General features: G+C 52.3%; 2 protein-coding genes and 1 pseudogene across 2 annotated transcripts; 1 reads left to right on the top strand and 2 right to left on the bottom strand.

Annotated features, from left to right (window-relative positions):
- Positions 1–8312: 8312 nt before the first annotated feature.
- Positions 8313–15441, bottom strand: LOC130680864 (glutathione S-transferase theta-4-like). The gene is given in 7 exon segments (XM_057492477.1): positions 8313–8564; positions 8567–8726; positions 9900–10076; positions 11140–11290; positions 14241–14289; positions 14292–14327; positions 15315–15441. Coding segments are annotated over 7 exon segments (720 nt in total). The 5' UTR covers positions 15427–15441; the 3' UTR covers positions 8313–8529.
- A 757-nt stretch (positions 15442–16198) lies between these two features.
- On the bottom strand, positions 16199–18420 carry LOC130680865 (glutathione S-transferase theta-1-like). Its single transcript, XM_057492478.1, has 5 exons — positions 18088–18420; positions 17924–18011; positions 16987–17137; positions 16527–16703; positions 16199–16444 (listed from the first exon to the last, which is right to left on the bottom strand). Exons 1-5 carry the CDS (start codon positions 18197–18199, stop codon positions 16244–16246), a joined length of 729 nt encoding a protein of 242 aa, XP_057348461.1. The 5' UTR covers positions 18200–18420; the 3' UTR covers positions 16199–16243.
- Positions 18421–23178: 4758 nt separating this feature from the next.
- On the top strand, positions 23179–23931 carry LOC130680756 (proteasome subunit alpha type-1-like; annotated as a pseudogene).
- The last annotated feature ends 1468 nt before the right edge of the window (positions 23932–25399 follow it).

Below are 25399 nucleotides of genomic sequence, written 5' to 3'. Positions count from 1 at the left end.
AGTATTGAAATTAGCTGATAAAGATACACTTTTAAGTAATTATTATAAATACGGTAAATAATTTACGAGAAAAGATGGACCAGATGGGTGGACAGATGTTGAATTTCAGCACAGAAATGGAAACTCTAAAAAAGAACCAAACGGAACTTCTAGAACATCTCAAATAAAGAGGGTATCAGATAGGCAGAACAGTGACTTCGGCACCACAGAAGGAAGAATTAGGGAAGTCAAAGTCAGGTAAATACAAACTCTCTGAACTGAAAAGAACACGACTGTGCCTGAGCCCTCTGGGGAGACGGCCTCCCTGCTCGCCCCTCAGGGTCTCACCTTAGGCCACAGGACCGTGTGCTGCCACGCCAAGTACTCATCCACACGGGCACGGGCCTGCAGGTTGTGTGGGTACCAGTGGTCGGGGACCTTGTACTTGCCGGTCAGGTACCAGGGCGGCCATGCTGTGGGGGAGGGGAGGGGATGATGGGTGGGGGCAGGGCACTGGGCTAGCGATTTACACAGAGTCCCTTCTTCAGTCTTCCTGACCAGATTATCTGTCAGGTATCTGCCTGTCCAAAAACAAGAAGGACAAGATACCTGTCCAAGGGATCTGTGTCATTTTCCAGACAAGGCAGCCAGGCTTGGAACAGTGAAGGGACTTGCCCAGCACACAGCCTTTGGTGGCAGAGCTGAGAGTCGTTTTGAGGCCTTTCTCCAAGCTCATCCCCTGGCAGTGTCCTGCCCAGTGTTCAGAGTCAGTTCTGATGGGAGAGCCAGAGACAGTGTCCTGGAGCAGGTGCCATCAAAGCTGAGCCTTACAGAGGCTCAGTTCTTTTCCGTCTGCATCCACTCTTCTCATCTGACACCCAGACTAGCCTCAGGTGGCCTGATGACCCACAAAGCCTTTCCTCTCCTGCCTTTGTTCTCTGCTCCTTGTCATCCTTTTGCTCTCCCTGAAGCGTCCTGTAGGAAGGCTGAAGGTGCCACCGGATCATGGGACCGCAGGACAGACGAGGGCCCTGGTGCTCTCCTCCGCCCTGGGTGAGGAGGGCCTCCATGGTATGGGGACAAAGACGACCACCGAGGACATGTGAAGTTGGGGCCACAGGAAGGCTTTCAGGAACTTGGGTTGTCCCAAGGACTGGGCACCCCAACCAAAAAGGCAGAAAACCTGTATCTGCCACTGGACCAGGCTCCTATTAGGAATCCTGTAACCACGTCCTATCTCTTATTTTTTCTTTATTAAGGTATCATTGATAAACAATTATCAATGTATGAAGGTTTCACATGTGGTCACATTGTGGTTACATCATTCACCCATATTATCAAGTCCCCACCACATACCCCATTGCAGTCACTGTCCATCAGTGTAGTAAGATGTTATAGAGTCACTACTTGTCTTCTCTATGCTGTACTGCCTTCCCTGTGACCCCCCTACATTATGTGTGCTAATCATAATGCCCCTTAATCTCCTTCTCCCTTCCTCCCCACCCACCCTCCCCACACCTTCCCTTTGGTAACTGCTAGTCCCTTCTTGGAGTCTCTGAGTCTGGTGCTGTTTTGTTCCTTCAATTTTGCTTTGTTGTTATACTCCACAGATCAGGGAAATCATTTGGTACTTTTCTTTCTCTGCCTGGCTTATTTCACTGAGCATAATACCCTCTAGCTCCACCCATGTTGTTGCAAATGGTAGGATGTTTTCTTCCTATGGCTGAACAATATTCCATTGTGTATATGTACCACCTCTTCTTTATCCATTCATCTACTGATGGACCCTTAGGTTGCTTCCATATCTTGGCTACAGTAAATAGTGCTGTACCCATGCCCTGTCTTAACACCACTCCCTAGCCTAGCTCCTTCTGCTCCCAGGTAATTGTTCAAGCCACCCCTGCAGAGGGCTGCAGGTCCCTGGAAGCCACAGACCTCCAGAGGGTGAGAGAAGACACAGAGAGATGCAAAAGCTGCACCCTGCCCCAGGAGTTACCTGTGGGTGCTCAACACCGAGTGCCACAGGACTCAGGACAGTAGGGGCAGCAGAAAGGAAGAATAGCACTGGCCAAATGACAGAAGAATTCTTTGGGGGTGCATCCAGTTGGGGATTCCAGGGATGAGTTCTAAAGCTCCAGTTTCTTCTTCTTGTGGGAGGAGGACTTAGGTGACAGAAGGGGCACAATAGGGAAAAGGTTTGACCTTCCCTAAAGAGGTTTCCACTTCTTGGGACCTGTTGTGATGTAAAGCACCCTTTGTCCGGGGGCCCTCTAATGGGCGAGGCCCACCCAGGGAAGCTGCAGCCCAAACATGGAGCCACTGTGGAGTCCAGATACGCATGGGCCATCTGGATGCAAGTTGGGCCAGATGACTGCCCCGGGGGGGCGCAGCTGCGTCCCCGGCCCTGCCCTGCACCCCCTCTTGGGCTACTCTCCCCAACAACCACAGGAGGTAAGGCAGACACTTGCTCTTCCAGCCACATCTGTGACTTGCACCCACCGACCAGCAGGGGCCTGGGTTCCAGCCCTGACTCTCTGTGGGATGTTGGGCAAAGGGGCCTTCAGCTCTGAGGATTTTAATTTTTTTGTTTATAAAATAGAGGATTAGGACAAGATGGTTACAGTGAGGTCTGGTACCAGCCCCAGGACCCCAGTTATGTCTCAGTCAAGGCGAAGTCCCTGTCCTTCAAGGCAGGTACCTTTTTTAGGGGGTTCACCTGGGCGAAGGCATCACTGAGGTGCTACCCTGCAGAGAGCCCACTGTGGTGGGTGGTGACGGGAAAACACTGAACACCTGCCCCCCTGTGCTCACTTCCTGCAATGCCCAGGCCCCAATTCTATGGCTCTTCTGCAGCTCCAGCTGTTCTCTTTTACAGCAAAGGCTGGTGGGGGCACTGTGAGAGGAGAGGCAGGCTGCTCTGCCAGATGGTACAAAATAGACCTCGATACCCTTTGCCCAAGTTCCCAGGAGCATACACTCCCCCCATAGCCGACTCCCCTGCAACAGAGCCCAAGGTGCCAGGAGGACGTGGTGCTCCAGCAGGGCCTTCACACACAACCCACCCACCACCTCTGCACCATCATCAGTTTAATGAGCTCACGCGCAGGGTGTCCCAAGCTCTAGGGGCAGGTCGCTGGCCATGGGAATGGAGCTCTGACCCTGCAGTGCCCCCTTCCCTGTGGACTCTAAGGTCGGGTCAGCACACACAGAGAAGTGCCCTTTTCCTGGTATCTCTTTACTTCCAACCAGCTTCTATTGGGTCCTCTGTGTCCCCTTGCTCACCCTGTCCTGGGCCCTGGGGACATAGAGCTAGCCCTATCTTTTACCAGGGACACCCTGCTCTCCTCTCCTGGGGAAAAACATCTCCCACTTCACCCCTCTTTTTAACAGCCCAGCTGGGATGTCCCCTCATCCCCATGCCCCATGCCCTCTCCCTGTCCCACAGTCTGCAGAGGCCACCCCTGGGCAGGAAAGTGGGCAGTCCCCAGGGGAGGCTGGGAGGAGATGATGATTCAGGCAGAGGGACAGGCCAGTGCAAAAGGCAGGTGAGGGCCTACCACAGTTGGGGAGTGCTGGGTGGAAGGCTCCGCCATGCAGTGGCCCTGCTTGCCCACCCAGCAACACACGGGTTCTGCTTCCCTGCACTGCCATGGGGGTCCGCCGAGGAAACACCCTGGTGCTTGGCATGCAGGGTTCACCAAGCTCCCACAGTGCCCTCCTGCTTCTTGCACACCCCGTGGGGTGCCTCCGCCCAGCAGGAACAAGAAAGGCAGAAGACAAGGTAAGTAAAGACAGAACAAAACAAGAAGCAGTAAGGGTCAGAGGGAGATCCCGGTACAGACTGGGCGAGCGCAGAGAGCAGGGCTGGAAAGTCAGGGCCCTGGAGTAGTTGGTCCTGCTGGAGCAGAATTTCAGCAGTTAGGGCCCACAACAGAGGGGCTCGGCTCTGTCCCGGTCTCTCAGCTCTGCCCCTGAACCCCGCCCCTTCCTCCCCGGTCTCTTTTCCGAAGGCCCTCTATCCCTAGAGCCCCACTGTTCGGGAGGGCCCTCTTCCTTCCTCCGAGCCCTGCCCTCGGCCCCTGTACTCGCCTTCAGCTAAGCCCCTTCCTGCGTCTACTCCGAGGGACGGAGTGGAGCTTAGCGGACTCTCGGGTCCAGGATCCCCCTGCTGGCTTATCTTTCTCGGCGTTGGCCCCGGGTAGGGGTTCCCCTAAGCGATTTAATCTCCCTGTTCCTCCCCTACCTCTCGGTTCCCCCAAACCCCGGCCGGGGCCCGCCTTTGCGCAGCTCGAAGGGGATGCCGTCTTCTTGGCGAAGATGTAGACGGCGCAGCAGGGCTGGGCCAGCAGGTCCAGATAGGGCTCCAGGCCAGTGGCGGCGAGGCGGGCCGCAAAGTTAAGCGGCCTACGAGGCACGCGATCGCTGCACGGCCACGCCCCCCGCTCCCCATTGGGCGGCTCCGGCACTTAGGCCCAATCGCGTGGTGGGGGGAGTGTCTGAGGGGGCCGGGCCAGGGACTGGGGGCCCACACTGCAGCGGCACAAGGATGGTCACCTCTGGGCGGGTCCCGCCGAGGGGCCCCCAGTCCTTTGTGTCTGATTTATTTCACTTAGCATAATGGCTTCTAGGTTCATCCATGTAGTAGCGTGCGTCAGAATTCCTTCCTGTCCCCATTTTACAGATGAAGAAATTGAGGCTTGGAGTGATTGGGACTCAGGCAGCCTGGCTCCGGAGTCCACACTCTTTGCTCCACGCTCTAGAGATCCTGGTGTCAGCAAATGGCGAAGCTGGTAGCTCACTTCACTCCACTTGCAGTCCCCAGAATCTGACAGCCTTGGTCTTCCTGTCCTGCCAGCACAGGGCCTCACGTACCTTGAGTTTGTTTCTTCCCTGCTCTGGGCCTCAGTTTTTCCATCTTTAAAATGATGGGGAGACATATAGCAATCTCACTTCTGGGCATAGATCCAAGGATATGAAAACAGGGTATGGAAAAGATATTTGCACCCCATGTTGGTCACAGCATTATATGACTCCGTCGTGGTGACAGACCAGCTCTAGAGACACCCTCCCTTGATGACTTCGAAGAAGTAAGTAGCCTTTTAGGAGGTTTGTGTGGCAAGGAGCTGAAAGTGGCCTCCCGCTGACAGCCAGCAAGAAATCCAGGACCCCTAGTCCTACCACTGCAAGGAAATGAATGCTGCCCACAACCTGCACACTTCTGGAAGTGGATCCTTCCCCGGTTGAACCTCAGATGAGAACCCGGCTCTGGCTGGTACTTGGATTGCAGCCTTGCTGAAGACCCAGCTATGCCCACACTCCTGACGCACAGAAAGTGGATAATAAATGTGTATTGTCATAAACCACTAAGTTTGTGGTGATCTGTTATGTAGCAATAGCTAACAAATTCAGAAGATCTTCTCCTTTTTTATTTCATTTTTCATTAAAAGTATTGTTAATATACAATCTTATGTTGGTTTCAAATGTACATCACAGTGTTCAACAGTCCCTGTGATCAACTTATATTGTGATCGCAAATTATTGTGCCCCTTTATCCCCCTCCCCCACCCTACTCCTTCCCCCCTGGTCACCACTAGTCACTTACAAAAGGTCTTCTTGAGTCTCCCGAGCTTTCTGTTGGAAGGGGCCTCACAGCAGTCTGGCACCCTTTGCTCTCACTCTGCCACATCCTCATTAACACTTGTGATTATCCGACTTTTTAATTATAATCATTTAGTGTGGTAAAGTGGTATTTTATTGTACTTTGCAGAATCTTGATTATAGTAGCATTGCACTGTTTCACAATTGGGAAGTATGAGTCCTACAACTTTTTCAAAATTGTTTTGGTTATTCTGCATCCCTTGAATTTCCATATGAACTTTAGGATCAATTTCAATTTTTGCAGAGAAGTCAACTGGAATTTTGATGGGGATTGTGTTGAGTTCGTGGGTCCATGTGGATAGTACTGCCATGTTAACAATACTAAGTTGTGAACATATAATCCGTGAATGTGAAATGCCTTTCCATTTATTTAGGTTGCCTTTAAATCTTCCTTTTCCCCCTAATTTTTTCAAATATAAAAATGCTTAAAATGTAGAAAATGGAAGAACTAGTACAGCAGAACTCAGATATACTATCCTCATATACATAACGCACAGTCAACACAACGTTTTTAGAAGGTAAGGTACGAACATCGTGACACCTCACCAAGAAGACCTTAACAAGACACTCTGATTCTCCAGTTTACTTATTGTCTCTTCCCCTGCAAGAATGGGAGCACTGTGAAGGCAGAGGTTTTGGTCTATTTTGTTTGCTGCAGCTTCCTCAACACCAAGAATATTGCCTGGCACATGGTGGGTAGTCCTCCTGTTTGGGGATGGAAAAAACAGGATGTGGATTCTGAATCCCGTTCTGCCTGTCACTGATGTGAGACATGGGATTGTTTCTCCTCACAAAACCTGTTCATTCATCTACAACGTGGGAATAATACTACTAACTTCTCAGGGCTGTTGCGAAGACCAAACAGGGTAGGAGGTAAACTGCATTATTAGTGTCTTGAAGAAATATCGTCACTGTTATGGTCATTGCAGCATTATTCACAATAGCAAATATATAGAAACAAGTATCTGTTAAGAGATGAATAGGTAAAGAAGGTGTGGATATATCTATATGTCTATCTATATGATGGAATATTATTCAGCCATTTATTAAAAAAGAAGGTAATCTTGTCACTTGCAAGAACAGGGATGAACCTGGAGGTCATTATGCCAAGTAAAATAAGCCAGACACAAATACTGCATAACCTCACTTATAGGTGGAATCTAAAAACATGGAACTCTTAGAAGCAGAGAGTAGAATGTTGGATTACTAGGGGATGAGGAATGGAAGAAATGGGAGATGTCAATCAAAGGGTACAGAGCTTTAGATATGCAGGTTGAGTAAGTTCTGGAGATCTAATGTACAGCCTGGTGACTATAGTTAACAATACTGAATGGTATACTTGAAACTTGCTAACAGAGTAGATCTGAATCATTCTCAACAACCAAATAAATGGTAACTATGTGAGGCAATGGATATGTTACTTAGCTTGATTGTGGTAAATATTTCATGATAAATATGTATATCAAAACATCACTGTGCACAGTTAAATATATACAATTTTTGTCAATTATTCTCCAAAAAAAGTGGAAAAACAAATAAATCTGTGAGGGAGGAAATTGCAGTGTTAGCATGTTAGATATCAGACAGTTTAATTTCCTACCTAGCTCCGTGAGGGAAGGTACTTGATCTAGTCTGTCCCTCTGGTGAGAGTGAATAATTCTTTTGTTCCTGATGTTAGGGGGAAAGCTTTCAGTCTTTCACCATTAAATATGATGTTCACAGAATAGAGGCTATTCAATTTTCTTATTCTTGAGTCCATTTTGGTAGATACGTATTTCTAGGAATTTCCCATAATCTCAGTTATCTAATTTGTTCATATACAATTGCTCATAGTATTTCCTTATATTCCCTTGTACTTCTGTAAAATCAGTAGTGATGTTCCCACTTCCATTCCTGATCTGAGTAATTCAAGTCTAATTTTTTCTGTCATTCTAGCTAAAGGTTTGTCCATTTTGTTAATCTTTTCAGAAATCCAATTTTTTGTTTCATTGATTTTTCTCTATTATTTTTCAATTCTCTGTTTCATTTATCTCCACTCTAGTCTTTATTATTTCCTTTCTTTTGCTGGTATCAGGTTTAGTTTGCTCTTCTTTTTCTAGTTCCTTAAGGTGTAAAGTTAGGCTATTGACTTGAAGTCTTTTCTAATACGTGCTGTAAACTTCCCTCCTAGCACTGTTGCTGCTGCATCCCATAAATTATAATATGTTGTGTTTTCATGCTTATTTGTTCAAGGTGCTTTCCAATTTCCCGTGTGATTTCTTCTTTGACCCAGCTGTTGTTTGAGTGCATTGTTTAATTTCCAGATATTTGTGAATTTTCTAGTCTTCCTTGTGTGTTGATTTCTAATTTCATTCCATTTTGTTCAAATAACATATACTGTATGATTTCCATCTGTTAAAATTTACTGAGATGTATTTTATGGCCTAACATATAGTCAATCCTGGAGAATATTCCACGTGCACTTGAGAAGAATGTTTACGCTACTGTTGCTTGGTGGAGTGTTCTGTGCATATATCTGGTAGGTCCATTTGGTTTACAGTGTCACTCAAGTCCTCTTATTTCCTTGATGATCTTCTGTTTTATTCTATCCATTACTGAAAGTGGAGTATTGAAACCATCAGTACTCCACTTCATAACTATTATTATAATAATAATCATTATTATTGACAGTTGAATCACATTTAACCTTTAATTTCTAAATTATTTTTGGAAGCTGAGGGGACCCATGGCCACCAGACCCTACGCTCACACCGACTACACCACCTTCAGCAGCTGTGGTGGTCAGTCCAGGTCTTTATTATTAGGCAAAGAGATGGAATTGCTTTCAGCATCTCCCCTAAGAAAGGAGGCTCAGAGGGCTGGGCCGGCCAGGCCCTGCAGGGTGGGCTGCTTCTACCTGTACTTCTGCAGCCACTCACAGATCTCTCCTTGACTACCGGATCCAGTGTGAAACAGCCCCACTCTGCCGACTTCACCAGCCAGTCATGGGCCTCCCAGAAAAGGCCAGAGCCAATGGCCAGCTCCACCCTCATGCGCCACTCAGCCAGCTTGGAGCTGTTGAGGAAGACATTATGGTTGCCCCCCATGGGCTATGGATAGACAGAGAGGAAAGAGTGGTCAGCCTGGGGACCAGCCCCACCTGGGTCCCCTCCTACAGCCTCAAGCTTTCCCTACCTGCCTCCCCAAAGAGTGAGTCTGCTGACCCTGAGGCCTGGGCAAGGGGTCATAGGCCAAGTAACAGATGTGGGGTGGGGGTGGAAGATCTGGAATCCCCCATGGTTCTTGGTCACTGGTCTTGCTCCAAGGCTCCTGAATCCCTCTCTGCAATGACAACTGGCCTAGATGGTTCCCACTCTCTGGGGTGAAGTCTCCCATGGGTCCTACCTTCTTCTTCCAGGGAACCCCTTGTCCTTAGATGTGAGTGGGGAGAATTCAGTTCTTTCCCCCCCTCCATGTTGAACCTTCCTCTATGAACAAGTGCAGGAGCTTGGAATGGGACCCAACAGGCAGCCTATGAAACATATACCCAAGGTTTTGGGATGCCCAAAATGGGGTGGTGGTGGGTGAAATGTAAGGCATAGGGTGTGAAACATAGGAGGCTGCACCTGGGACAAAAAACCCAGAATGGTTGTTCCTGGTGCTGATCTGCACTACATACTGACCAGAGACCTAACTGGCCAATTTGCATATTGGCCAAAGATGATGCTGGCCCCTGAAGATGTTGAACAGTATCTAAACTGGCCATCCTGCGCACCAGCAAGGTCAGCACTGGCCACCCCCCCTGCATCTAGAAACCACATAAATGCCCCACACGCAGGTATACCCCCAAATGCATGGTGGGTGCCCTTAGGCCCAGAGCCAGGGGAGCTGCTCTGTACAGTTGGAGCTCTGAAAAAGGCGCACTTTGGCCAGAAGGGCACTTTGGAAGCCACTGGACAGTTCCTGGAGAATCCAGTGGGAAGACTAGGCACCTGGGATCCTGGCTGAGAGACTGAGAAATGCTGCCTTCTTCTCCCATCCCAGGCTCACCCACTAACTCTGCCCCACACTAAGGAATCTTGGTGAAGCATGGATGACTGCGAACCTCCCTAGTTCAAAATCTTCTATTTCCTGTCGCTCCCACATGGAGTCCAGGCACCTAGACCTGACTCCCACAGCCACCAAGTCTCCCCCTTCACCAGCCCGTCTTCCAGTTGGCCCCCAAGGTCAGAGAGGAGTCCCCCCTCTCCCAGGCTCTGTCCCCATACCATCCCACTGCACACCTGCATCATCTCCACCAAGGCCACCAGGTCAGCCAGTGAGACGTAGTCCCCAGTGATGAACATCTTGTCCTGCAGAAACTTCTCCTCCAAGAGCTGCAGGTTCTTTGTCACCTCTATCAGCATCTCCTCCGTTTTCTCGGCTGGAACCTCCTCACCTGTGATCTTCAGGATCAGCAGCTGGCCAGGGTGGGGGAGAGGAGGGAAGAGGAGGCTGCACCCCACTCTCATTTGACCCTCCAGTCCTCAGTGTCCTCGTCTGCTACAGAGGCGTTAGACCAAGGACGTAAAGTAGGTTCTCCTCTTTTGGCAGTTCTGGTTGGTAGAAGTTGCCTGGGGCCAACTGCTAGGAGCGTTTGGAGATCCCAGCAGGAAGGAATCTGCGGTTGATTAATGATGTCTGTCAGAGGTTTAGGATTACAAGCAGGGGTACATCTTGTCATCTTCAAATTTGTTGGTCTCTATGAACACTTCGATATTTCTACTTCAGAATGAAATTTCTTTAATCTTATCCTGTCTTGAGATATATAATATCTCAATTTATCTTAATAAAAGCCCCTCGTCCATGTGCTTCTCCTTGTCTTTACAAGGCTTTTCGATACTAATTGGCTGGTTCCACACTCCCAAGAGCTCTGTAAAGGCAGGCAGGGGAGGGAGCCGAGGAAACGAGACTCATGGAGGGGAGAGGAACTTGCTTGAGCTCACCAGCCGCGAGCCCCAGCCCTGAGACCCCGCCGCCAGCCCCAGCCCTGAGCCACAGCCCCGAGCCACAGCCCCGAGCCACAGCCGCGAGCCCCAGTCCTGTGCCCCAGCCCTGAACCCCAGGCCTGAACCCCCGCCGCGAGCCCCACCCTTGAGCCCCAGCCCCGAGTCCCCTCCGCGAGCCCCAGCCGCGAGCCCCATACCGAGCCCCAGTCCTGTGCCTCAGCCCTGAGCCCCAGCCTAGAGCCCCAGCCCTGTGCCCCAGCCCTGAACCTCAGCCGCGAGCCCCAGCCCCGAGCCCCAGCCGAGAGCCCCAGCCCTGAACCCCAGCCCTGTGCCCCAGCCCTGAACCCCAGCCACGAGCCCCAGCCCTGTGCCCCAGCCGCGAGCCATAGCCCTGAGCCCCAGCCCTGAACTCCAGCCGCGAGCCCCAGCCCTGAGCCCCAGCTGCGAGCCCCAGCCGCGAGCCCCAGCCCTGAACCCCAGCCCTGAGCCCCAGCCGCGAGCCCCAGCCCTGAGCTGCAGCCGTGGCCCTGCTCACCTTGATCCAGAGCATCTTTCCCATGGGCGGCTGAAAGGCCGTGTGCTGCCATGCCATGAACTCGTCCACACGGGCGTGCGTGTGCAGGTCCGGCGGGTACCAGTGAGAGGGGGCGCTGTACTTCCGGCACAGGTAGCAAAGGATGGCCACGCTGCAGAAAGGGCAGGTGCTCTTGCCGTCCCCAAGCCCACTACACCCATCACCCCAGCGTGGCCGGGGCCTATTGCCAGGCCTCCAGCCACAGGGGGACTCTAGGTGCTGACATCTTCCTGGGGTGATGGGAAAGGCAATCAATCAATCAACAGGTCAGCAAGGGCAGTCTGCAGGGAGAACTGCCGGGTAAGTGGAGTGGGCAGGTGGCATCAGGAAGGGCTGTCCAGACAGGGAACAGCAGGTGAGTAAATTCAGGGGTGAGAGGAAGAAAAGAGCTGTGCCTGTGATTGCAGAAGGGTGGGGCCAGGTGCAGGGGGGCCAGAAGTGGTGTGGAGGCCACATAGGGAGGCCCTTGGAGAAACACGAGGATATAGATTTAATCCTTAACGTTATGTGTTATGTAAGCAGAGGGATGGAAAGATCCACTTCGAATTTTAAAAAGATCCCTCTGTCATACAACTCAACAGCAAAAAAAGGGCAAAGGACATGAATAGACATTTTTCCAAAGATGATACACAGATGGCCAACAGGAAGTGAAAAAGTACTCAACAGCCCTACCTGTGAGGGAGATGCAGGTCGAAACCAAGTGCGATACCACTTCGCACCTGTTAGGATGACTAATACCAAAAAGACAAGAAATAACAAGTGTTGGTACGGATGTGGAGGAAGGGGAACCCTTGTGCCCTGTTTGGTGGGAATGCCAGTTGGTGCAGCCACTGTAGAAAGCAGTAGGGAGGTTCCTCAAAAATTAAAATAGAAATACCATAGGATCCAGCAACTCCACTTCTGGGTATTTATCCAAAAGAAAGAAAATGACTGTGGCAGAAAGATACCCGCTCCATGTCACTGCAGCATTACTTAGAATAGCCAAGACATGGAAACAACCTAAGTGTCCATCGATGGATGAATGGATAAAGACGATGGGGTATATGCATACATGGAATCTTACTCAGCCATAAAAAAAATCCTGCATTATACTCAGTGAAATAAGTCAGACAAATACAGTATGGAATCTAAAAAACAAAGCAAGACAAAAAGCAAAGTCATAGATACAGAAACAGATTGTTGGTTGTAGGGGCTGGGGAGCAGGCGAAATGGGTGATGGTGAGCAAAAGGCACAAACGTCCAGTTATAAAAGTCCTGGGGATGTAATGTACAGCATGATGACTATGGTTAATAATACTGCATCGTCATTTGAAAGTTGCTAACAGAGTAGATGTTAAAAGTTCTCACCATAAAGCAAAAAGGTTTGCAACTACCTGTGGTGATGGATGTTAATTAGACTTACTGTGGTGATCGTTTCTCGATATATACATCTACTGAATCATTATATTATACACCTGAAACAAATATGTTATATGTCAATTATACTGCAATTTTTCAAAAAAAGAAAGACTTCTCTGGTGCTGGACGGAAGGAGTCTGAGGAGGACATGGGGAAGGTACAGACTGGAGCACATTTTGCGGGGGTTGTCCCAGACCTTCCCGCTGGCTGGGGAGGGGAAGAAAGGGAGGAGCTCAAGGCAGACACTGGTGTTTGAGGTGTCATGGACATCTGGAGCCCCAGAGGGTCCTGAGCCGGACTCTGATATGCCATCAAATTCTGAGCAGCAGGTAGGGTGCCCAGGGCAGAGCCAGCAGGTGAGAAGTGCAGAGATGGGTGGAGGGAAAGGCCGAAGAAGGGCAGCCCGGGAGGGAGGGAGGAGGCCCTGGGACCCAGCTCCGTAAGAAGTGGGGAGTACAGCTGAGAGGTCAGAGGGAAATCCGAAATCCTGCATCACCTCAGCTCGTCTCAAATAACCCTGCAAGATGGGTACGGTGTGTTTCCTACTCAGATTCCCGGAGGCTGAGGCTCAGAAATACAAGTAACTATCGAAACACACAGCTTATTGGTGGCAGAATTGAGGTTTGACCCCAGTGGCCCCAGCCCTGAGCCTGGGCCCTGCTGCTGTCACCACTGTTCTTGGCCATCCGGCATAGCTGGTGACTCAGCCAGGCAGCCCGGGGAACAGAGGACATGGGGACATGGAGGGAGGACAGTGAACCGGCAGCAAAGAGGATGAAAAGGTCTCTAGGAGCCTTGGGAGGCTTGAGCACTGAGCAGAGGCTTGCCTCACCTGCCTGACACCTCTGCCCATTCTGTGACCTCTGGGAGCACCTGCCTTGGTGGCCGGTCCCTGGGTCATGATGCTCTGGGCATCAGCTCCCAGCTTTGATGGGTTCCTTCCAGCTTGTCTGCAGCCTGTGCCCCTCTGCCCAAGTCCACTGCCCACACCACCACCCTTTTTGTTTCTATTTGTCCTGCACCTTGAGGTCGGGGAGCCCCAGTGCTTATTCCCTGACACCCGCCCTCCAGGCCCTCGCACTGGAGTGCTGGGGCAGAAGGGCCCGACCACAGCAGCGTGTTCTCGAATGCCTCCTGCCCAGAGCTTGCTGTGACTGGACACGCTGGGAAGCAAGCACCCCCGCTAGCAGCTCGGCCCCTGGGTGGCCCTGGAGTGGGCCCCTGGCCTTCTGTCTGCCCAGCATCCTTTCCCCCAGGGACCTACTCCACTCTCTTTAACCCAGGGTCCTGGTAGGGGAGGCCATCAGTCATGTGTCCCAGGGTCCCAGCCAGTGAGTGGCCCAGGCGTCATCATGGTATGGTAGTGATGCTTTTTTTAAGAAGAGCCCTTATCTCTCAGGAGTATGTGCCTAAACATTTGCAGATGGAATGATGGGTGGCTGGGATGCTGGGGGACAATGGTGCAACACCCGCCCCGGCAGACAGCTGCCCCAGCTGGGTAACAGATATCACGGGAGGGGGTGGGGATCCCTAACACTTTTCATTGGTTAGCACTTGTTCTGCTACCCCGTATGTGTGAAATTGTCCACAGTAAGTAGAATATCAATGCTAGCGGGTTGACTCCAGATGAATGTGCAGTAGCAGAGACAACGGGTGACTGTTACCTTTCAGATAAGATAAACGTTCCATCTTTGAGGTTGGGCAGCCTCCTCAGGGGTTGATCTGGATGTATTCCTTGCTGTGGTGGTGACCTGAGAGGGGCAGGGAAGATATGAGGCTGCTGGGACCCCAGGGAAGAGAAAACCAGTCCGCCAGAAGCAGAAACGCCTTCCTCTTTATTTTCTCAAGAAGGGAAAACTGAGGCCCAGAGGAACACTGTATCTCACCCCAAGTAAGAGGGCAAGTCAGTGGCAGAAGAGGGACCAGGATCAGGACCCATGCTCCTGCCCCAGGCCCAGTGACCCACACAACCCTTTGCCTCTCAGAAGCTTGAAGCCTCCAGCGCCCAGCTGTGGGCCTGAAGCCACAGGCTGGGAATGAGCGGAAGGCCTTGGGGTCCAGATCTCACCCCGACTCCTGCAGCCCCTCTGAGGGCGCAGGGCAGCTGGCAGTACGGGAAGCCCCCAGCTCACAGCTGGGATGGCCTCTCCCAGGCAGCCACGGGCCATTTGAACAGGGAGCCCCATGCCAGGTACAGGGGTTTGAACTCTTCCTTGACCAGCTGCCTCGGGCTGGGGACAGTGCCAGGTGCTGGACTCACACCTCACTCCAGAGCTCCTGTGTCCCCTTCTCCGTGTTCCAAAGGCTTCTGCCTCTGTGAGCAGAGCTTTCAGAACCCCCTCCATGCTGGGGTGGTGTTGGAGACCAGTGACCCGAACCTCATCCTTGGTCTGGGTCCCCCTGAGCAGGTTGGACACGGGGTGTGGGGGTGTGGACAGAAGCAGTGGCTTGGCTCAGACACAGGATGACCACATACTCTGGCGGTCTTTGCCAACTTCATCAGCGGGTGCTGCAGCCAACACTGGAGTCCCGCAGGAAAAGGAGAGAGGCTGTGCGTGACAGCAGGGCAGAAAGCGTGGGGGCCAGTGAAGGGAGGCCAGGTGGCCTGTCACTCCCCTGGGAAGCCATTCTCCCCCTGTGCACTTTGGGCAATAGTCAGGGCGTCTCCTCTGCCTCCACTTCTCAGAAATGCCCTGACCATCTGCCTGGCCTCCCCCCAGGAAGCAGCGCGCACCAACCTTTCAACAGATCCACAGATCGGAATTCAAAGGGGATGCTGTTCTTCCTGGTGAAGATGTAGACAGCCCAGCAGGGTGCTGACAGCAGGTCCCAGTAGAGCTCCAGGACCATGCTGGGACACACTGTGGGCCCCAAACCTAAGCCTACGTGCAGCCCACACCCTTGTCTGCCAGCCCGCAGCTCGCCCTCTCCAACCCCAGCCTAGGGCCCCACATTCTGGAACTTCCTGTTTCACTTGCTATTGTCATGAGGCTGGGAAGCCCGGAATTCTCACAGCAGCAAGGATTCTGAGACCAAGGGGTAGGCTGGGGACAGGCCCCTGGCTCAGGGCCAGGAGGGGTAGGCAGCTGCGACCGTGTCCTTTCCCTCCCTCATGCCACACAAGTGCACGCGTGGCCTGCGTCTGAGAAGGGCTTATACACGGGAATTCCCAGGGCCATACCTTCACTGCGGAAGGTGACCAAGGGGCTTTGCAGGGTTTGCAGGGCCCAGAATGAGGACAGGTTGATGAGAACTAAGCCTGGACTGGGCGTTTCCACAGGTCAGTCTAGCCTGAGCTACGATTAGAAAAGGATTGGGAGAAATAAAACAGGAGCCAGGGCACTGGGGACAATACCACAGGGGAGTCAAGGGGTGGCCAGCCAGGCAGTGCCATGTACAGGAGCCCAGAAACTCCCAGCCTGCCTTGGGGTTGGCAGTGGCCAGACTGTGCCCCTGGAACTCAGTCCCTGGCAGCTGAGGAAGGTAACCGGACACCCGTGGGGAGGCCGGAGAGCTGCTTCATCTGGGCCAGGTAATCTCAGGAGATCCCCTGTCCTTCTGGGCTTCGGCTTGGAAATGAGTCAACCCCGCTTCCCAAGGCAGAGAGAGACGGAGGCCAGTGGAGGGCACACAGCATGTTTATTGCAGGCAGGAGAGTGCAGCTCCCTCAGCGGAGCCGCTCCTGCAGCCGCTGCACCAGCTCCTGGGCCAGCTGGGGGTTCTGCTGGACCAATTGGGGGTCCCGTGGCTGTAGCACGAGCCTGTGAGCCTCCTGGATGAGCTGAGGGCCCAGTGCAGCCTCCACACGGGCCCGCCACGCTGCCAGACGGGGCCTGTCTTGGAAGACGTCGCAGCCAACAGCAGTGGGCTGGGGAGACAGGGCAGCTGGGGTGGGGGGCTCATCTCTGCACCCAGAGTCCCCCAGAGGGCAAGCCAGCACAGAACCTCACCTGCATCAGGTCCGTGAATGCTATCAGATCTGCCAAGGAGAGCTGCTCAGAGGCTAGGAAGGGCCTGGCTGCCAGGACTTTCTGATCCAGGTGCTGCAGTGAAGGAGTGAGCTTCCCCAGCAGCTGTTCCAGCTTTGTGGGGTCCACAGGTTGCCCCGAGAAGTAGGGCAGGAGAGACTGGGCCCGGAGGAAAGGGGGAAGTTATCCCAGGCCCCTCCAAACTTCCTCGGCCTCCTGTCTACCCTTCCCTGGCCACCATCCATTAGTGAAGCCCTTGGGGGCTCTGCGTTTAGAAGGATTCTGAGGACTCATTCAGGCTCAGGGGAAACAGTGCTGCAATAGATTAGTAATGTCTGACTGAGGCAGTGTAAGGGAGGTGGTATGTGTGCCAACTGGTCCTTTCCAGCTCTGGGGGTCCTGGCTCCTGGCCAGGCCTGCATGATAGGGCAGAGAGGCTCACCTTACACAGGTAGACGTTGGCGGCAGGCAGCTGGATGGCAGCGTGCTGCCATGCCAGGTACTCGTCCACACGGGCACGGGCCTGCAGCTCAGGTGGGTACCAGTGGGCCGCTGTCTGGTACTTGCGGCTCAGGTATAAAAGGATGGCCACACTGCGGGCAGGTGGTATCAGAGATCTCCTCACCCCGCCAGGGCTGAGCAGCTCCATCTCCCACAGCAGGGTGATTTGACTGGCTTTCTCTGACCTCCCCCTCCAGGGAAGGACATCCTCTCCCCCAAGAGGCATCTCACCCCTATCAAACTGCTCCATTCCTCAACTGCCCCTTCCTAGACTCCTCCCCATTGTTACCCCAGCCCACCCTCTGCCTCTATACCCAGCTTTCTGGTATCAGGGTCCTATCAATCATGAGGAGGCAGACCTGGCCTGGGCACCTGCCCAAGGGGTCTCCAAGCTCCCTTCCTGGCCAGTTCTCCCTGGAGACCAGGATCTGGGTGTGAGTCTAAGAGAGGCCCCCTCTCTTGATCCCCCTTGGGCTCCTGGCACTTGGTGCCCAGTTTCCATCCTTGGGCAAGCCCTGGGAGGTGGTTATGTGAGGATGTGAGAGTCTGGGGTTCAGAGCTCAGTGTAGCCCTGGGGCTGCCAAGCCCCTGTGACTCTGAGAGGACATGCTTGGGACATGTGGGCAGGGCTAACCTCAAGCCTGGGTCTTCCCTGCTGCCTCCGCGGGCCCAGGCCTGGCTGGGTCGGTGACGTCAGTGCCCATGCTGAGGCTCCCAGCTTAGGCCCTGCGGCGGCCCAGCCCCCGGGTCCAGCCCCCGCCTTGGAGCAGAGGAGGGAGGGGCCGGCCGTTCCGTAGGCCGCGAGCCAGGGCGCTCGCCTCTCCGCCTGCCTCCTCCCCGCGCCCGGCCTGCAGCCTGGGCAGCCCCCGGGCCCTTACCTCTCAGACAGCAGGAAGTCCCCGTCCCTGAGGGCGGGCACCTTCCCCAGGGGGTTCACCTTCAGGAATTCGGGCTTCAGGTGCTCCCCTGGGGGAGAGAGGCGGGGAGGCTCAGCAGGGTGCGGCCCCGGACACCCCCTCCCCGGTCCAGCCACCCGGCTCACCCCGTCCCAGATCCACCGGCCGCAGCGCAAAGGGGATGCCGTTCTTCCTGGCGAAAATGTAGACGGCACGGCAGGGGGGCGAGTACAGGTCCAGAAACAGCTCCGGCGCCATCGCCGCGCCCGCCGCCTGCCCCGCGCGCCTCCGCCCGGGCCTGCCTCCGGCGCGGTTGCCGGCCCATCCAGAACGGGGCCCGAGGTCTGTGCCCCTCCCTGAGGCCTGCTTTCGCGCCGGCTGTCTGGGCGCCCCGCCAGGGTGCCGCCCCTCCGGGCCTTTGGCCTGGAGGAGGGGCGGACTGTGCCCCCGCTGGGGGCTGGCCTCTGGTTGTCGGGAAGCCCAGCCTCCCCTCCTTGGTGCAGCTGCAAGCGTCTGGGCTCTCCCACCCGCCGCCCCTTCCCTCCGCCTGCGCCCCGCCCCCCCTGTTTCCCGGCTGCTGGGGGGCCTTCACATTCCTCCAGGGGGAGCTGACTGGGGCAGGCCGGCGGGCACCACTCTGGGCGTTTAAGGCCTTCTGCGTTATTCCTCCCACCACGCCTGTGCCGCGCGCGCGCACACACACACACACACACACACGCGCGCGCGCGCGCACACACACACACACACGAGCTCCCACAGACCAGGCCTCTCTCTCCAGCATGCTTACATCTTAAGACATTTCCTTGTAACTGTCCCCCTCCAGGGCCCTCCTCCCCGACGCCCTGCTCAGGCCAGACCCCTGGGTGTCTTCCGTCTTCCTCACACCAACCTGGTCCAATTTTCATGCCCAGCTTTAGCTTGGGCCCAAACCCCTGCCCAGAACACCAGTTCTGGACTCAAGGTCAATTCCAGGGAGTCTTCTGCCACTCCTCCTGCCAGGCCACCTGGGGGCCCCACTGCCCCCCTCCTTGCACTGCTGCACAGCACGGCTAGTTCAGCTGTGGCCACCCTCTAAGACGTCCCCATCACCTTCACTGCGCTCAGAGTGACAGTTTAACTTTATTGTTTATTTACTTGCATACTTTGTTGAAGTGTTGGTTGAAAGCAAAACCATCCAGCTGTGAACAATGAAAAAGCAGCCAGAGGTGGGGGTGATCAGGAGGGCACAGGCTGCCACCACCCACCCCTCTGGAGGCAGACAGAAAAGGCCCAGGAAAGCAAGCTGGCATGAGGGATCTGTGAAAGGGAGGCAGCCAGAACAGGACCTCAGAGGGGAGACGCCCACCGGGCAGGGCAGGCGGGCACTGGGGCTTAGGGCGTCGACACATAGATTTGGCGGGGGGGTGCTTCAGTCCATAATAACAGCGAACCTGACCTGTGGTCCCTCCACACATATACCCACATGCTGTGCTGAGAAGCCTGACCTCTCAGAGAGGGACAGGTATAGTATGGGGCCACCTGGGGTCCTCCAGGCTGGGAATGGCACAGGTAGACCGAGGGAGGGCATCGAGAGGCAGGCTTACAAAATGATGTTAAGAACTCCATTTATTGGTTGGCAGTGACATCTACTGTCCCATCCAAGAACTGTGGCTGTGTGAGGCACGTGGTGTCCACTGGGGAGCCCCTGGCCCTCCCATCAGAAAACAATGTGTCAAATGAAAACAGAGCCGTCAGTAAGGAGAACTGTGAATGGCGCGTCCTTTGACTGGTGGTGTCTGTGCTGCTCCCGTGCAGTTGCGTAAGTGTTTTGTGGTTGGTCACAGAACAGTTGGCTGGGGAGCCCTTGATTATGAAACAGGCCTTGTGGTGATTACAGACGCTGCAGTGTTTCCTCCAGAGCTCCCGCTAAGATGCTAGTCACAGAATAAAAAGGTGTAAAGTCACGAGGGAAAGAACAGGATGAGGCTTCTGTGGGCAGGACTTTAACCACTTCCCGTGAAAAAGGACAGCTGGAGCAGGGTAGGAAGGAGCCCCACTCCCTGGGCCCACAGAGAGGGTCAAAAGGGCAGGGTACAGAAGGTGAGGTGACAGGACTTTAGTCCCCCTGGGCTCAGATCTCAGTGAAGCCGGCGATAGCTAGGTGGGCTCAGGGGCATTCACTGCTGCGCTCACATGGACCTCAGTAAGGACCACAGGTACAAAGATGATTATCCATCCATATCCCAAATACCTGCCTTAGGCAACATACCAGCGCCCTTCACAAATGATGTGAAAAGGTCACAGGAACCTAACCAAGGAGGTGAAAGACCTATATCCTGAAAACTACAAGACACTCATGAGAGAAATTAAAGAAGGCACCAATAAATGGAAACACATCCCGTGTTTATGGATAGGAAGAATTAACATTGTCAAAATGGCCATCCTGCCCAAAGCAATATACAGATTCAATGCAATCCCTATCAAAATACCAATAGCATTCTTCAATGAACTAGAGAAAATAGTTCTAAAATTCATATGGAACAAAAGACCCCGAATAGCCAAAGCAATCCTGAGAAGGAAGAATAAAGCAGGGGGGATTATGCTCCCCAACTTCAAGCTCTACTACAAAGCTACAGTAATCAAGACAATTTGGTACTGGCACAAGAACAGACCCATAGATCAATGGAACAGAATAGAGAGCCCAGATATAAACCCAAACATATACAGCCAATTAATATACTATAAAGGAGCCATGGATATACAGTGAGAAATGACAGCCTCTTCAACAGCTGGTGTTGGCAAAACTGGACAGCTACATGTAAGAGAATGAAACTGGATTATTGTTTAACCCCATACACAAAAGTAAACTCAAAATGGATCAAAGACCTGAATGTAAGTCATGAAACCATAAAACTCTTAGAAGAAAACATAGGCAAACATCTCTTGAATATAAACATGAGCAATTTTTTCCTGAACGCATCTCGTCAGGCAAGGGAAACAAAAGCAAAAATAAACAAATAAGACTACTAACTATCCAACTAAAAAGCTTCTGTACAGCAAAAGACACCATCACTAGAATAAAAAGGCATCCTAGATTATGGGAGGATATATTCCTAAATGACATCTGATAAGGGGTTAACATTCAAAATACATCAAGAACTCACATACCTCATCACCCAAAAAGCAAATAACCTAATTTAAAAAATGGGCAGAGGATCTGAACATACACTTCTCCAAAGAAGAAATTCAGATGGCCATCAGACACATAAAAAGATGCTCCACATCACTAATCATCAGAGAAATGCAAATAAAAACCACAATGAGATATCACCTCACCCCAGTAAGGATGGCCACCATCCAAAAGACAAACAACAACAAATGCTGATGAGGATGTGGAGAAAGGGGAACCCTCCTGCACTGCTGGTGGGAATGTAAACTAGTTCAACCTTTGTGGAAAGCAGTATGGAGGAACAAAACAAGATTCCAGATTCAAAAAGATATATGCACCCCTATATTTATCACAGCACTATTTACAATAGCCAAGAAATGGAAACAACCTAAGTGTCCATTAGTAGATGAATGGATAAAGAAGAGGTGGTACATATACACAATGGGATATTATTCAGCCATAAGAAGAAAATAAATCCTACCATTTGCAACAACATGGATGGAGCTAGAGGGTATTATGCTCAGTGAAACAAGCCAGGCAGAGAAAGACAAGTACCAAATGATTTCCCTCATTTGTAGAGTATAACAATGAAGCAAAACTGAAGGAACAAAACAGCAGCAGACTCAGAGACTCCAAGAAGGGACTAGTGGTTACCAAAGGGGAGGGGTGGGAGAGGCTGGTTGGGGAGGGAGGGAGAAGGGGATTAAGAAGCATTATGATTAGCACATATAATGTAGGGGGGGCATGAGGAAGACAGTACAGCACAGAGAAGACAAGCAGTGACTCTATAGCATGTTTGTACACTGATGGACAGTGACTGCAACGGGGTGTGGTGGGTAACTTGGTAATATGAGAGGAAATAATAACCACAATGCTGCTCATGTGAAACCTTTATAAGATCGTATATTAATGATACCTTAATCAAAAAAGTTCACAGGAAAGGAAATGCAAACAGCTCATAAACACTTGAAAAGTACCCAGTTTTATTCCTAGAAAATAAATCCCCAGTGAAGCCGCCTGAGAATCAGCTCTCACTGTTGAACCATCAATTTGCCAAAGTCAAGCTTCTCAGCACAGCGTGTGGGTGTGTGTTGGGGGGACCATAGGCAGACTCTGCTTTTGTTATGGATTGAAGTACCTCCCCCCAAAATCCACGTGCCAAAACCTTATTTAACCCCTGGTGCCTCAGAATGCAACTGCTTTGGAAATAAGACCTGTGAAAAGGTAATTAAGTTAAAATGAGGCCACTGGGGTGCTCTCTAATCCAAACCGACTGGCGTCCCTAGTAGAGGAAATCTGGACCCTCAGAGAGGCAGCAGGGATGCAGTGCACAGAGCAAAGACACCACGAGGGCAGAGGGGGAAGGTGGCCGCCTGCAGGCCAAGGAGAGGCCTCCAGAGAAACCACCCCTGCTGACACCTTGACCTTGGACTTCCAGCCTGCAGAATTTGAGAAATCAGTTTCCATTGCTTATGCTTCATTATGGCAACCTGAGCAAATTAGGACAGGTGTCAGTCAGACAAACCCTGCAGACAGTGGTGCGGCAGTATCTATCCAAAAAGACATGCGATGCCCTTACAGAGCGATGCCATTTGTGGGCGTGTCCTACACCCGGACCCAGCAGTAACCCACTGGGGCCCTCATTGTAATAGTCACAGACTGCCCATCTGGCAGCAGGACCCGGGTGCCACGTGATGGTCTGTGGGTGCAGTGACTGCTGTGCCCTTTAGGAAAGGCACACATGCTGTGCTGGGCTCTTGAGGGAATGCAACGAGTTCAAGTGTACAAAGTGCTTGGAGAAGCACCTGGCACGTTGGGCACATGCTATATGACTTAGCTGTCTCAATTCTTCAAAACAAAATGTTCTCTGATGAAATAGCCATATATCAAAATATTTCCCAGTATCTCCCTGACACCAGTGTCTCCCAGTTTATCACACCAGCATCTTGACAGATCAATATTTCAGTGATGTTTTCTAACTCAAATACAATTGCAACTCTCTCCAAAGATGCAGGATTTCACAAGCTAATGGGAGTGATGGTTTGATCTGCAGCTTTGCAGGAGGCCACAGACAGGCCTGTGAACCCTGTTTGGAAACCAGTATGACATAGATTTCACTGTTGGTAGCCCTCAGGCAGCTTTCACCAAACTGAGTATGCAGTGCAAGTTTTCAGACAAAGTTCAGCTATGGTTGATCTGAAATTGAAAACACATATGGTAATGGTGGCTTTGAAGAGCTTATTGTTCTCCAGAAATAAATTCTCCATGTGGACAGCCACAGTGGTATCTCAATTGCAGGACTGACTTCCCAGTTAGCCTGTTGTGTAATATTATGCGCCTGGAGTCTTTGGAGTCCAGATTTGCATTTGATGACCTCTCCCTGTGTCTTGTCTTGTATCTCTAATTGCAAGCAAGACCCAAATACCAGTGCAACAACGTGGTTGGAAACCGTATGGTGTAGGGCTGCTTATTGCTGCATATGATGCTACGGGCCTTCACATTTTTCAAACCTGTCCTCCTGCTACCCATTTTGACTGCAGAGCTACACGCCCTGGAGCCTATTCTCAATCAGCCTGTACTGACTTGGGGGCACATATATCTGAGTTTATGGAGTGCAAGTCAAATGAACTGGCTAAGCATGGTGTGCATGCCTTCTGAGAGACACTCCCTGCAGAAAAATCACCTAAGTACAAAGAATATGTCCACTGGACTTGCTGGTAGAGATGTGGAGTTTGCGATTTACGGTGAGGATGACATGTCTCGGTCCCTTGAAGCTCTTGAAGAAAGACCACAGAGAAAGCCCCAGCCTTCCCAATCTGCTGGTGGGTCAATGGAACATTAGGTGATAAGCTGGTCCATGCGTGTGCTATCCAGTGTGCAAAGATGCCAGAACAGGTAGTGAGGACAAGAACCGATACTTCGAACACAAAGATGCAGAGTGGTGGGCATGGTTTAGAAATCAGTCCTGAGGTGAGTTTTTTCCAAGCAACCTCACTAAAACCATCTCATGGGGTGCATGTTTCTTTGAGAGGGTCTATATAATGACTTTCCAGAAAGGATGACATCTGTACCAAGGTTTCTGTATGAAGAACATAGTGCTTTTGTGCTTTTAAAGACAACCATGCAATGAAATTTTTTCACCTACTGGTGAAAAAAAAGACAGTGGGTGTGATGACCCTCAGGGGCTGGGAGAGCAGGCCGAGCCACTGGCACCCAGACAGGGACTCGGCTCATACCCGGTGCTGCCGGAGTCAGGACCAGCAGGGGCCTGAGGACCCCCAGTGGGGGAGGGGGTGCTGGGGGGAACTGCGGGTATCTTTCAACCAAATTAAAGTTGCCATCCTACAGGACAAACACCCTCCTCGGTTTGTCACCAGGGCAAAATGCTCCTTCAAATTATGCCCTAGGGCGGGGGATTAGGACACAGGCAGCTGAATGGGACCAGGGCCAGGAAGCCACTGTTCCTCTCCTCCACCCGGGCAGGCCCTCTCAGCTGCCCAGATCACCACGCTGGCAAGGCTTGGGACCTGCCTGTATGCTGTGGGGCCCCCTCCCCCAGCCAAACTGCATGTGATGAAATCCCACCCTCAGGTGATAGTGTTAGGAGGCGGGGCCTTCGGGAGGTGGTCAGGCCGTGCGGTGGAGGTTTCACGAATGGGATTAGTGCCTTTATGAAGGACACCCCAGAGAGCTCCCTTTTCCCTCATCTATGAACCAGAAGTGTTCTCTCAGACACCAAATTTACTAGCACCGTCATCTTGCCCTTCCTGACCTCCAGAATGTGAGAAATAAATGTTTGCTGTTTAAGCCACCCAGTCTATGGTATTTTTGTTACAGCGACCTAAGCTGTCCAAGACGCTGACCAAGGTCCACAGGGAAGGGGCGTGGGGTGGTGGCTGTGCTCTCACGTGACCGCCTTCCCTTCGGGGTAAGGGAGCCTGCCCGGCACAGAGGCAGACGGAAGAGAACCCAACAGTTCTGGGCTCAGAGAAAGGGAACGGGGTTAAGGGGGGGTGGCTTGGGAGGGACGGGGCCTCTGAGCAGCCCCACTGTGTCCAGCTCCGAGGGGACGCCATTCCTTCTGTAGAAGATGATAGTGCAGCTGAACCGGGACCTCAGGTCCAGGCTGACGGCAGGGCAGAGCAGGGTGGCCAGGGCAGAGGTCAGAGCGCAGGGAGAGATGTCACCTTGGAGTGTGACCGGGGTCAATGGAAAGCTTCCCCATCCCCAGAGCTCAGGGTTCACCAGGAGGACAGCCAAAAGCTCTTTCACTGCCTGGAAGGAGATGCCAAAATGAGATTACTGGAGAT

Source organism: Manis pentadactyla, chromosome 14 (assembly GCF_030020395.1).
Source record: "Manis pentadactyla isolate mManPen7 chromosome 14, mManPen7.hap1, whole genome shotgun sequence".
Lineage (NCBI taxonomy): Eukaryota > Metazoa > Chordata > Mammalia > Pholidota > Manidae > Manis > Manis pentadactyla.
Note: the sequence above shows the minus strand (reverse complement) of the source record. Positions and strands in the feature narration are given on the sequence as shown.

Coding starts and splice junctions, on each gene's coding strand:
- LOC130680865 (XM_057492478.1), bottom strand. CDS start 18,199: ATGGCGCCGGAGCTGTTTCTGGACCTGTACTCGCCCCCCTGCCGTGCC. Junction 17,138..17,923: donor GACTTCCTGCTGTCTGAGAG/GTAAGGGCCCGG, acceptor ACCTGCCCGCAG/TGTGGCCATCCTTTTATACC. Junction 16,445..16,526: donor CATTCACGGACCTGATGCAG/GTGAGGTTCTGT, acceptor CTGTCTCCCCAG/CCCACTGCTGTTGGCTGCGA.